This window comes from Taeniopygia guttata, chromosome 1 (genome assembly GCF_048771995.1).
Source record: "Taeniopygia guttata chromosome 1, bTaeGut7.mat, whole genome shotgun sequence".
Lineage (NCBI taxonomy): Eukaryota > Metazoa > Chordata > Aves > Passeriformes > Estrildidae > Taeniopygia > Taeniopygia guttata.
Window position 1 is genome coordinate 62,345,157 of NC_133024.1, and position 12,902 is coordinate 62,358,058.

The 12,902-nt window shown below is 41.9% G+C and overlaps 1 protein-coding gene across 4 annotated transcripts; it reads right to left on the bottom strand.

Annotated features, from left to right (window-relative positions):
• Window positions 1-12,902, bottom strand: SLC25A15 (solute carrier family 25 member 15). Of its 4 annotated transcripts, none has more exons than XM_030273483.4 (8): window positions 12,787-12,902; window positions 12,065-12,168; window positions 10,233-10,360; window positions 7,155-7,413; window positions 4,714-4,851; window positions 4,223-4,392; window positions 3,076-3,234; window positions 1-2,327 (listed from the first exon to the last, which is right to left on the bottom strand). In XM_030273483.4, exons 3-8 carry the CDS (start codon window positions 10,285-10,287, stop codon window positions 2,203-2,205), a joined length of 906 nt encoding a protein of 301 aa, XP_030129343.1. In that variant the 5' UTR covers window positions 10,288-10,360; window positions 12,065-12,168; window positions 12,787-12,902; the 3' UTR covers window positions 1-2,202. The 4 variants fall into 4 exon arrangements, with proteins under 4 accessions (XP_030129343.1, XP_030129351.1, XP_072785670.1 ...); XM_030273491.4 differs by having other exon boundaries at window positions 12,803-12,880; XM_072929569.1 differs by lacking the exon at window positions 12,787-12,902 and adding an exon at window positions 12,266-12,709.

The following is a 12,902-nucleotide window of genomic DNA, read 5'->3' on the forward strand; positions in this document are numbered from 1 at the left end:
TCAGTTAATCAAATGAAACTTTATTTCTGTGAATTCCTGTACCAACATCATGAAGTTTTTAGCTGAACAACTGATACACGTGTACAGCTTAAGCAGCTCTGAATGGAAAAATTACTGCTTACATCAATTTCAGAAGGTAAACTCTCAAACATGCCACCATCTTCTTGCTTTAGGTTGTTTTAAATACCCTGCTTCTCTTGAAGCTTCAATTTTTGTATTAAAAACTGGAACCATGAGCTTTAAAAAATGAAAGCAAAGACAAATCTAAGAAATAGATTGAAGTATTCCACTGAGGTGGAGTCTGTCTTCACCTTTTTGTAACTATTAGAAACATGTACAAATATACTATTTCTCTTAGCTAGACAGCTTTGAAAAGAAGGGTAAGTCTAACAACTCTTAACGCCTCGTCCTCCTACCTGAATAATTTAAACATTTGGTATAAATTCCTTTTAAAGTACTGGCAATGCAGAGTGGTGCTGCCCCTAGTGTACCAGTCAGTCAAGGTGTATTGGTGCAGTAGACACTGAAGATTCTTCATCTGTGCCCTGCTTTAACTGCCTTTTCTCATGGTGTATGAAAGGGGCATGAATTTCTGCACTAGGAGGCTGGCGGAGCAAGAAGATTTTGTGGAACTGCAGCAGCCACCCTTCATTAAAGTGGCTGCAACAATGCAAGGAATGAGCCAGTTTAAGTGCACCCTGGCTCTACTGCAAGAGGCAGCAGGTATTGAGGTGATGTCATCTATGCCTAAATCCCCTTCCTGTTTCTGGGATCTGAAAGGGAAGCTGTAACATGCAAAACTAGGTTGTTCCAGCTCTGTCCGTCAGTGACAAATGTGGTTGCTGTGACAAGCTGCTAATCTCCATGTAGCTGTGACGACCTCAGTGAGTTAAAGGGCTCTGCCTGTGCCCCACACTGCCCCCACACTGGTGGGCTGCAGTTAGCGCACTCAGGCAGCATATCTGTACAACTTCAGGACAAGTTTGTGCTGTTCTAAGATCTGCTCAACTTATTCCAGCATAAGGCAGTAGCTGCTTCCTACAAAGCAGAACATGCTTGTAGCAAGAGCATTCTACTTGAAGAACAAAGGGGGCATCTAGAAAGAGGTGTCACTGCATCATTTTGGGTAATCCTGACTAACTGCATATTTAATCACGTAACATGACCAAGCAGGCCATGCCCTCCAGGCCTGAAGGTGATACAAGCTATCCAGTCATATAAGCTTTTTCCACTCAGCTGAAGAGGCACAGCAAGTGGCAAGACTCCAGCCCCAGTAAGACTGTTCTGTCAGAGACTATGGTGTCAGTTAACAACTCGGTTCTGACTTTCTGTTCCCCTTCAGCTTCCTGTCATTCCAGCATGTGGTCTCATTTGTGCCACGGTCATCTAAACGGGAGCCTGCACAAAGTTACAACAATTCTGTGCTCAGAGACAGCACCTATTTCCAGCACTGTCCCTTGTGTTAAGTGGTGCTTGGCATACTCCAGCACTTCTTGAAAGGATTTAGAAAACAATGCAATGCAGAATAGCATCCTTAATGTCGTTACTATGCTTCTTTTATCAAAAATGTGGCATATCGTGGGCTCTAAGTTTCATATAAGGTGAATGTTTCCTACTTTTATCAACCCATTCACTAGGACAGAGTATGTAAGTCAGACACCCTCTGCCATGACCTTAGCAAGTCACAGAGAAGCAGGGAGCCAGAGCAGGACAGGGGTGTAGCTGGAGAAGGAAAGGTTTCCCTAGGTGAGGGGTATGTCCAAGTCATCTATAGTCAAGAAGATTAGACAAGAACTGATGTTGAGTCAGACATCAGTAACAACTGCAAAAGGTCACAATTGCAGCACAGTTTTAAAACCAGTGCTTTGCTGTAGACAACTCACAACCTAGTTCTGCATGTTACATTAAACCCCACAGGTCAATGTAAATATTTTTAGCACCAATACAAGTCAGCAAAGACGTTTATGACATGCAGTGTACCTAGTGCAGAATCTGTAAGAGGGAGATAGTTCTGCTTGTGCAATTCAAAACCTCCATAAAATCACCTGATTTTAAAAGATTATAAATCTTAAACTGGAGTTGAGTTCCTAAAATTAGGTCACTGATTTGGTTCTGCTCAGACCATCATGTGATCTATGTGTTTTTCATCATTTATTTAAATGACCCTTAAACAATCTCTTGTTCTTCGTTTGCTAGATGGTATCAGTAGGAATCTATTTGTTTCATCATAAGTTTCCGGCTGTACTCATAGGCGAGGAACAGTGCCGCATTGGCCACGAATGCACGGATCATAGTTGGTGTTAGTCCAGAATACAAGGCAAGCACGCCTAGAAATGAAACCAGAACCAGTTAGCAATTTATTGAAGTGCCTTGTCTGCATCAACCACTATGCTCTTAACAGTGAAGGCTACTGAAGCAGTGCTTCTGCTTGATGCTTATTTCAGATACGACAAGGTCTTGGTCAACTGAGATAACTTGACAGTGGCTGTACCACAGCTGGCAAGGGGGCAGCAGGACTATGTTAGAGCTGTGCCCCAAGTCAGACTCCAGTTCTGATGAGTATCTTACCTAGCAATGGGGTCAGGATTCATATCTGCTGCCATGTATATTTTTAGACCCTCTGCCAAAAGCACCTGACATAGGCCTTTTCCAGGGAGGAGATGGTGAGGTAGATGCTTCAAGTTGCTAGGCTGGATAGGGCTGTTTGATAAATCAATCCTCAGCCATATATTAACTTCTAGAGGTGAAGAAAACTTCTGCATGGAACTTACCTACTTCCTTCTCATGTATAAGTTTGGTCACATGTAATAGAGCCCATTTCTTTATCTGTTTTTAATGGATAGTAAGCTTCTGTTAGGTTTAAGTGAATCATTTATTGAACCAAGAGGCAGGGAAGATGAAGAAGGTCTCAGTTTCTAGATTCCAAGCTACATGAAGTAGATATTTATTTGCTAGAAACAATCTGTCTCTAACACATTATCACTGGACTAGATTTCTTAAGTGATTTTGGGTATTGGAGGGTATGGATTTCAGTCTGCAGGCCTACAGATTCATTTGAACTGCTTGGATACTCACCTTCAGTTCTCACAACAGTTACAAATGTTCTCATAAAGCCTGTCTGTTTTCCAGCCATTGAAAGAACCTGAATTCTAGATTTGACACAGTCCACAGGATACACAGCAATCCACAGACAGCTGCCTCCAAAACCTCCACTTAGTAACAAAGGAATGGGACCTAGAAGTTAAGAAATATACTTTTATACACCACAGTATTAACCAACACAAATATAACATTATTTCATCTGCAGGATTCAAAGGGAACAGAGGAAGCTGCTTATGACAAAAAAGCAGTTGTTCTCTCACTAACCTTTAAGTTAATTTCAAGCCACTAGTAAATTGCAAGTCTTAACTAGAAACCCAAAGATTATAAAAGTGCCTCAGATTATTGGCAGTGTTAAAAAACTATAACTCAGAATTCAATTTTGATTGTATTAATGAAAATAATTTTTTAACACTTGTAATCGCTTTCCAAGGTTAATTGTGAAATGGTTTAGAGTAACATCATATAGTGTTACTAATCATATATAGAGAATTTGGTAGAGTTATTTTGTAATCAGTCATTTCTTTCGTGATGCGCCTGGATTTTGTATTTCAGATCAGATGTTTGTAAATGTTTTGTTACATGTCCAAAATGCATGCAGCTGAAATCCTGACTCCAAGCAAGACTGGTTCAGTCTTTTAACAGGAGACAGGCAATATTTATTCTGGCATCACCATGTTTTTTCATTTCTAATTTTCAATCTCAGTGTTCTCTTACTATCACTGTAACTACATCTGATGGTCAGCATGCAGTTCAGCAAATAATTGAACATACTGTTCAAGAGAATGCAGCTAAATACTTCAAAATCACTCTGAATGGCAGCTGAAATGAAATAGTTCAGAGTTGCGTTACACTGTGCGGTCAGATATTTCAGCAGTTTTATAGTGTTAGCTCGCTGTGTTAATTCTCTTATTTATGATACATCCTGCTTCACTGGAAAATGGTCACTTCAATAATTTATTATTATGTAGACACCAGAGGCAGCCCTGCATATTTAGTATGCCTCATTTCCTTCATTTTGCATGTATTTTACAACATTGTCAGTATATCTTCAGGGAGGATATGCCCCCTTTATGTCCCCCATGACAGTATGCTAAAACCCACCTGTAAAAAGGCACCATACCTAATTCATCTTTTGATCTCCCAGAGGCAAAGAATGTTCGGCTCAGTTCATACCCTCCAAAGAAGAAAAAATAGCCTGGGACTTCCCGCAGCAAAGTGCTTGACAAGCCACGATAAAATCCAAGGGGACCATCCTTTTGGATAACACCCTTCACTACTGACCAAACTGTACTGAGAGAGGTTGACCCAGTTAGTGATACTAGCCAGATAATGAGATGTTACAGACCAATAGGTAACTGCAGCAACAATTAATGGTGAGACCTATTTGCAAACAACTGAATTCATATAAGACTTAGAGCAAGATCCTGCTGGGAGCCCTTCAGTGGCATCCAGCTTTACTATTGCCCAGAAAGTCAGCAGGCTGTGACCCTCCCAGCCACAACTCCTCTCTGGTTAGCAGTGCACTATAAATGTGACACTGAGCCAATAGAGGATTTGAAGAAATATACACAAGAAAGGATTTCAGGGATATTGAGCTGAGGGTATACTTACTTGTGTCCCTGGATTATCTTTCCTGACAACTGCATTTCATGCATGGCCTGTAGCCGGCACTTCACCAGCTCTGTGGGACAGAGGGCAAGGGTGGCAAAGGCGGAGGCAAAGGAGCCTGCAGCAGCATTCTGTAGATCACTGCAAGAAAGAAACTGCAGAAGGTATTTGGGCACTGACCTTCAGTGCAGTGGAGCCACTGCACCAGCAATCAGCTTCCTGCACATGTATCCTAAATACCATCAAGAAAAACTGGCTGTCTTGGGGGAAAGATTCTCAAGGGCAAAGGGCAGTTACTTGAACCAGAGGGAGGAAAGCCTAGCTCATCCCATATTCTAATACAACTGAAAAACACCCTTTTGACACCAAGGAGATATGATAAAACCTTGCAACATCTACCCTTTTTGCTATACTTCAGTGATTGCAGCAGAATAAAAGCCAGGAAGGGAAGATCTGATAGCATTTATGAAGAATTCTATAAGAATTGCTTTATTGGGCAATTTTAATTACTTATTACTTCCTCAAAGAGAATAGAAGCAATAATCACCTCACATAGATAGATGTCAGTATTTTCAAATTCACCTTACCAGTATTAATAATGGCTTTCAGTGGAAGATGCTAGAAAACTGAAAGCAGGCACAATGGATCACTGTAATCTTTGTATGGATGTGCTGCTATGAATGCAATCATGTGAATCAGAGACAGCATTAACATAAACCACACCATCAAACAAGAGAGCACTGTCTTCTGCAGTGACTCAGTGTTCCAAAACTGGGGCTTATTTTGTGGTGATTTTACACATACCACAGATTCTAGGTTGCTAAACTGCCAGGACTCAAAAGGCTGGTACTTGAGGGCAACACTGCTTTATGATGCATTTTAAACAGGCTCCTACAGACACTTGTGTTTTGGACAGGAGCTGCATAATAGCATAGAAGTGGAGCTTCTCTTTCAGAACCTGGGGAGTCAGCACAGGTGAGACTGATCTCACTGCAGCACAGAAATTCTTTCCATCCAAGGGAGATCCTTGCCTTGTGCCCAGCAGTTTGACACATCTATAGTATGAGAGATTAAAGCTACAAGTTATCACCTTGAAGCATCACAAAACCTAAGCTATGACATGAAGCAAAGCTCATCACATTCAGATAAGGTGGTAATGAGAACTTTCAAAGGGGAAGATATCAGTAACTGCCGGCAAAGCAGCAAATGGAATTTAGCACTTCTCTTTCTATTTTGCTGTCTCACTTTAGACTTTATGATGAAATCTGTTGGTTGAACTAAGCATATGTTAAAAGATAACAGAATTTAGCATTTCTCTTAATTTCTTTTCTTTGTGACTTATGCATCAGTGATAGGTATTCCTTTAACTGAAACACGTTTTATAGTTTGTCCTTTTCTGAAGATGTAACAGTACAGTAACAATGGGTGGGGGTGTCCTGGACAGACAACATGTTCTCATCAGGGCCCTGCTGAAGACAATGTCAATACAATTCTCTCTTACATGTGCCTCATAAGGTGCCCCCACAGTGATCCAGATGAAGAGAATAAGGAAACAACACCAAGGGACAATCTTTCAAGTAAACTTAAATTCTTTAATGTTTTGTCCTAGAACAGCTCTGCAGTCACACTATTCGACCTTGAATCAACCCGGCATTAAAGAGCTACCTTGGATCTGAAAAGCACCATTTCCCGACCAAGGAAATAATTGACAGATGTCAAAGGTGCTTGCTATTGCTACATACTCACATTCCCATTCTGTATCCAACTCCAAAGACAGACTAGTACACCAATATACTGTTTAAAAGTTTCCTGTGCTACCTTCCCTACATCCAGCATGACCATGGTGCCTCAGTCACTTGAGATGATACTAGGACATTACACACCTGTGGTCTAGCTCCCAGGATGATCACAAAAGACAGTGAAGAAGGAAAACATATTGCTGGTAGGCTTATCTCCTACATTTTAATGCATAGGAAAAGGTAAGGGGTTTGTAGGGTGAGCAAGCTTTTGAACCTTAAATAAATACATTTTTAAAGCAAGACAATATTGGAAAAGTGCCCTTCCCCCTTAGTATGCCTCCTTGTAAGAAGAACCACTAGCTCCCCTGAAAGTCAGAACAACCTAGATATTAAGGGAATACTAACATTCAGGTGTGGAAATGCTCCATCCTATTGGCAAAAATGTTCCAGGTCTTGAATACTCCAGTTAAGCTGTGATCATCTAAACCAGCCAGCTGCAGTGACTGGTTAGTAGATGTTTTTGCTGTATTAGATACTGTATTGTCACACTAGGGCCTACATTCCAAACTTTACTACACTGTACGCTGTCAGAAGAGAGCCTGGGACCTCACTTGCACCTGACAGTACAGTATTGGGAAATAGCAATTGCGTGAAATTATATATACTTATTTATTTTTAAATACAAACCAGGTATTTATTACTAACCTGAGCTTTGTTTTCCTGTCGACTCCAACAATTCTTCTCACAATTTGTTGGCAAAATCCATAGCACATAAACAGAACGGAGTTCTCTGCGATATTGGCTATAAGTGCTGGTGCGGTTCCCTTGTAGAAGCCTCGAAATCCCACTTGCTTATAGATTTTGACAAAGCAGTCAACAAGTCCTTTGTACATGCTGGGGAACGTTTGCATCTTCACCTTTGCAGTGTCAAAGGGCTGGCCAGTCACCACACAGGCTGTCCCACCTAGGCAGGCAGAGGAAGTTAACAGTGGCTGAAGTATCACAACTGCAACACCTATGCTGGAGCACCAGTATTAGGAAAATCACAAGGAAAGCAAAGATTAATTAATTACCTGTAGGAAAAGACAAGTGCACTGATTTTAGCAAAATGGCATCAGTTGTCACTGGTGAATTTAGCTACCTTAAGAAAAAAAAAAATCAGGCAAAGGAGCAGTAGCATCACGATTCTCATTAAACATTTTTTTATCTCATGAAAAGCAAGCATCTAAATGAATCAGCTCACTTTTATAAACTTGTACTGAATTAGAAGTATTGTTCTGCAATCAAGTGACTTGTGTCAATGAGTAAATAACATTTTCCTTTGCCCATTAATGCAGTGGTTCAGAAGGCATCTCTGATTTTACATGCCAATAATAACAAAAAGATCTCAACCTTGAAAGATTAGTAATCAAGTGATTCCTCCAGGACAAGAGGAAAACTGCTGAGAGTGCTAAATTGATCATGCATAATAAATTGATAACCAAAGACTCAAATCTTTTACTTCAAAACTCCAGATTGGCTCTTAAGCACACTTCTTTCCAGAGACTGGAAGTGTCAAGTGTAAGCTGAAAAAGGGCAAACAGGCAAAATTTCTCAACATGTTATGTTTTCCAAACTGAACTGCAAGGTCAGTACCTGACAATGTGTGTGATATTTCCACCAATGTCATCAATAACCATTTTGCTTACACTGCAGTGTTCTGCAAGATCTAACTCAATTCTGTAGTCTGCAGGAAGAGCTGATGTTACATTTTTTCAGGAAACACATGATAGGTGTACCTTATATAGGGTTCATGGTTTTGTTTTTTAGCAAGAGAGGACTTTACTAAAACAGAAGCTGATCTTTAACCAAACCACAATTGACATGCACATACCTTAAATTATCTGTAAATGCAGATAGGAAAGCAACTGAAATGGAAACAAATTTATGCATCCAATTAAGATTAGTTATTTTTCTTTTAAGTGGGGAGAAGAGTAAGTATTTGTTTAAGTGTTATTTGCAATCCATTTTGCTCTTTGCAAACACATTTGTATAACATTGTTCATGCTTCTCTGCAAAGAGGTACTCCAAGCCTTTGAGAGAAACTCAGGATCTAGCTGCCATAAAACTTAATTCCCAACCAGATGGATCATTAAGCACTTCAGAGCAAATCAAGCAAGGAATCACGAAGAGTTTCCTGCTCTGGAAGGATAATCTAGGAGAAAAGTAGCTGGCTCAGACCAGTAACACCCATGTAAGCTTCAAATGAAAAGCAGGGCTGGGAAAGCTCAGCCAATGTTATTTTCAGGGAATTCAGGTAGACATATTAATCTACAGGACAAATGCTAAGTAATAAAATAATGGCTGTTGGAAGGTGTACAGGGAAACTAGGGATGATCTTGGAAATGTAAAGCTGAAAAATTGGGAGTCAACAGAATGGCTGTTCCGAAAAGGCTGTTATTGAAGTTGGCTCAAAAAGCCTAGTAAACTGCAGCAATGGACTTAGTAAGCCTTAAGATAAAGACCAAGAGTCCTAGTTGTTATCTGAAATATTAAGAGAAAAATAATTCTTCCAGCCAGCAGAAAAGAGTCACAAAAAACTGAACCCAACTACAAAATTAAACCAGAAGCCCAAAAAGTCAAATCTGTTTGAACATTTAGACAAGTGTGGTCATCATAATACAGCAATGGTGGGGAAAGGAGTCCTGCTGAATCAAAGAAGGTATTAGAGGATGCTTAGATCCTAGGCAAAGGACTATGACCACAGACAGCCAAGTGACTTACTTATTCTTGTCCAGAATTTACTTGCCTCAATATGTCATTACTTATCAGGTAGTCAAGACTGTGCCTGGAGAAGAAGGTAAAACCAGGCTATACATTTTCTGGAGGAACAAGCTGTTTGCTTACTTAATTACATTTGCTAAAGAGTGCAGAGATTTCCACACTGGACTTGTGCTATAACCTCTTCTTTCTCACTGCACTGTTAACCTCTACTCTGACAAATGATCACAAATAACTGCCATTGAATGCACTTAACACCATTAATACTGTTATATTCACAGCATTAACTTTAAAAGGACTGACTGTAATATTTATTGTGTAGAAAAGAAAAAAAGATCACTAACATTGTCTAAACTAGTTATAAAAGTAAATTAGACAAATCTTCCACCTTTTCCATATAACCACTGTTAGGTTAGAGGTGTCAAAAAGACCCGTTTTCCCTGGCAGAGTTCAAAATTGCATCCCTGAGCCACAGGCATTACCAACATGGCAATATCAGTGAGAAAGTGCAACCATTTCCACAAAACTGGTCCAGCAAAATTTTACAGCACCGAGCAGACTGAAGTGAAAGTCAGTTATGCAAATTCATCATCAGTTCTACTACAGGTTTTAGAGATTCACACCAGGATGTTGTCTGAGCCAGAAATCCTTCAGGTAGCATTTGTCCCTTTCATTTAGAGGCGGTTCCTGTGACAAAAGCAGCACCTCAATCACTCACACACTGACTTCCTTGCAAAACTCTTCTGATACTCTGACTGATTCATAAACTCATGTAAGCAGAACTTAAACCTTCTTATAGAAAATTATTAGTCCACGAAAGGTGTTATGTCTTCACCCTGTGGGCAAGGGTTTCGCTAGGGAGGAGCAATAGTGATACAGTTACAACACTGCCTGAGGTCACCGCTTCTCCTCATACCCTTAAAAAACAGAGGGTGAAGCTTTTTATAGCAAGTCGAAACTGCTTTTATATTCGTCAAAGGCATTAAAACTGTCTCTCAGAAGTTTTGTGTAATTAAGAATTACCTGCAGCACCTGCTGTGAGGTCAATAGCAGCCTGAACAGCAGAGTTGATCCTCATGCTTCACACTTGTATATCAGTTATTTCAGAGCAAAGTCTCCTGTTTCCTCTTAGGTATGGAGATACTTGTCTCCTGAGGAAAGAGAAAGATGAAACATACACAATTTACAATAACTTGACAGGCAAAAGCGCTACAAGTATGCCCTCAGATCCACTCTTCCATTTAGAGACAGAAAGTGGTTGTGCTCAGGAATGAGACTTAGCATGCTTGTATTTTGACTGATTTTGCTGCACTGGGCAGGTCTCCTGGAACATTACTGCCTAGCTTCAGCTTACTTGGGCTTTCCAGCTTATCTCCCTGAATCTCTCAAATGAAAGTAAAAGAGTACATCCAGGGAGCAGTGCTGAAGGTTAGTTTTACATTGATTGTAGCAGCATAGTCTTCCCTCAGGTGTTTAAGGCTGGAATATTTCATGCTTGTCTCACCTCCTCACCTATAAAGCAAAACAGAATCTGCTCTCCTCATGGTGAAAAGCAGCTAAGAAAACTCTACCCATGATAATACATTGTGTGGCTTTCAGAAAAGGAGTAGAAAGGGAATGAACATGAACATCTTGAATTGTGTCTGGCTGTCATGTTCCTAGTGCAAGTCCCCCCACAACACAATATTATAAATAAGAATTACATCTTGTGTCTCAGGAAGGCAACTGGAAAGCAGAAATACAAATGTGACACTTTGAAATAAAACATTCAAATGAATTCCATTCTAAAGTTTGTATCAAGACACTTTCACTGGGTAAGCAGTTAAAACAAGCTTATTTATCTGGGGTAAAATAATTCAGCCGAAGATCTCCCACTGTTTCAGAACCGTGCTGCTGAGTGAGACACTTCTCTGGCAGTGCTGTCAAAAAGCTGCATGAGTCTTAAAACCCACATAAATACACATGTGAATTAGTGCCTCATTGGCTTTTAAGCATGTCTTCAAGAACAGTACATCAGTAAACAGAACAATTTTCACTCCTCTACCTACTGTAATGCTTCTTTGAAGCCTGTTACCTCCCAAAATGTATTTTGGCATAATTTGAATGGGAAACATAATTCCCAGTAGGCTACCTTGAAAAAAAATCATAGAAAGACACATTGTATAAACCACATCCTTTGTACAAGAAACATAGACACTTGACTACAACCAAGGCTTTAAGAAAGTCTTTCTCTAAACAGATTTATTATTCTTGAACATTAAAAAATACACCAGTAGGCCAAACACTGTCACTCAGTGACTTTACCTATCCAATCTGTTACATAAATCTAAATGAGTTTAAAACAAAATAAAACATTGCTCTTCCAATAAATGGCACCAACACATGCAATTTCACAACTGTGGCTTCAGATTTGAAGTGTTGACAGCACAGCACACTAGGTGTTACTTCAAAGTGGAGGCTCCAAGGCCAAATTATGCTTGGTTATCCTATATATCGCATTAGTGTTCATACTGCATTCTGAGTTTTGCTCCTCATTTAGGGGAGAAAAAAACAAATCATTGAGACAGACTTTGAATTAAAGGAATTACTAGAGAGCAGCAATTGCCTGCGTTCAGTAAAATGTACACTGCTTTCATCATGCTGAGTGCTTATCGACTCGTGCCAATCCCCAAAGGGAGCATATGCCAGATCACCCACAGAAAACTTGGCAGCAGAAGGGAAAAAATATATGCCTATAAAAATATGGACCTTTTAAGAGATGAGAAGTTTAGTCGTCTGATCTATATCAGCACACTGCCACCTTCAGAAGATTTAAGTCTTAGTCAAAACTAAATTAGTAGTATATCAGTACATACCTTTTTCTCCTGTTTGTAGTAACACTACTGTATTAAAAGTCGAACGTGGGTAGAACGAGGCAGCAACTGCTATGTGACTTCCAAAGCAAATCCAAACCTAAAACCTGGAAATACAGAAGCATTTAGTTAGTGTAACAGGTCCTGCAGAGTCTTCTGCAAGCAGATGTTATTTCAGCTCCAGATGTTTCTCTCTGCCCATGCAGTCTCCAAAGGCTGAGATGCATCCACAAGGCAGCGCTGCTCCTTGCAACAGCCAGCGCACGTGGCAGGCCGGCACCCCGGCAGCAGCTTCCCAAGGTCACAGCAGGCCGGCACCCCGGCAGCAGCAGCGGCAGGGCGGCAGCGGGGCTGCCCGCGGCTGTCACACGTGCTGGCGGTGGGAGCGCACAGAGCGCTCCCAGGCCACACCGCCAGCTCCAGCCTTCCTTAGGGAGGAAGGCTGAGCACTCCCGTTCCACCAACACCCGCCCGTTCGGAGCAGGAAGTCCCGGTCAGCGTTCGGCGGAGGCCCGGGGCGGAGGGCCCGTCCGACCCCGGTCCAGCGCCTCTCCTGGCGGCCGCAGCCGCGGCTTCCCGGGGCCGCGCATCCCGAGCCCGCGCCCGGCGCGCATGCCGGGCCCGTGCGCGGAGCCGAGCCGCGGGAAGCCCCCGGGCCGGCCGCCGCCTCCCCCGCCCCGCCGGAGAGGGCGAGCCCGCTGCCCCCGCCCGCAGCCCCCGCTCACCGGAGCCCCCGCTCACCGAGCGGCCCCGCCGCCTCTGCCCCGAAATAGGCGGCGATGGAGGCGGCGCGGCCCCGCCGCGGCCCCAGGGAAGGCGCGGGCCGGGCAGGCGGCGGGGG

Excerpts from the sequence above, each read along its gene's own strand:
- SLC25A15 (XM_030273483.4), bottom strand. The coding sequence starts at position 10,287 with ATGAGGATCAACTCTGCTGTTCAGGCTGCTATTGACCTCACAGCAGGT. Across the intron at positions 7,414-10,232 it reads CCTCACAGCAGGTGCTGCAG|GTGGGACAGCCTGTGTGGTG; the intron begins GTAATTCTTAAT and ends CTGCCTGCCTAG. Across the intron at positions 4,852-7,154 it reads GACAGGAAAACAAAGCTCAG|TGATCTACAGAATGCTGCTG; the intron begins GTTAGTAATAAA and ends TCTTTCTTGCAG.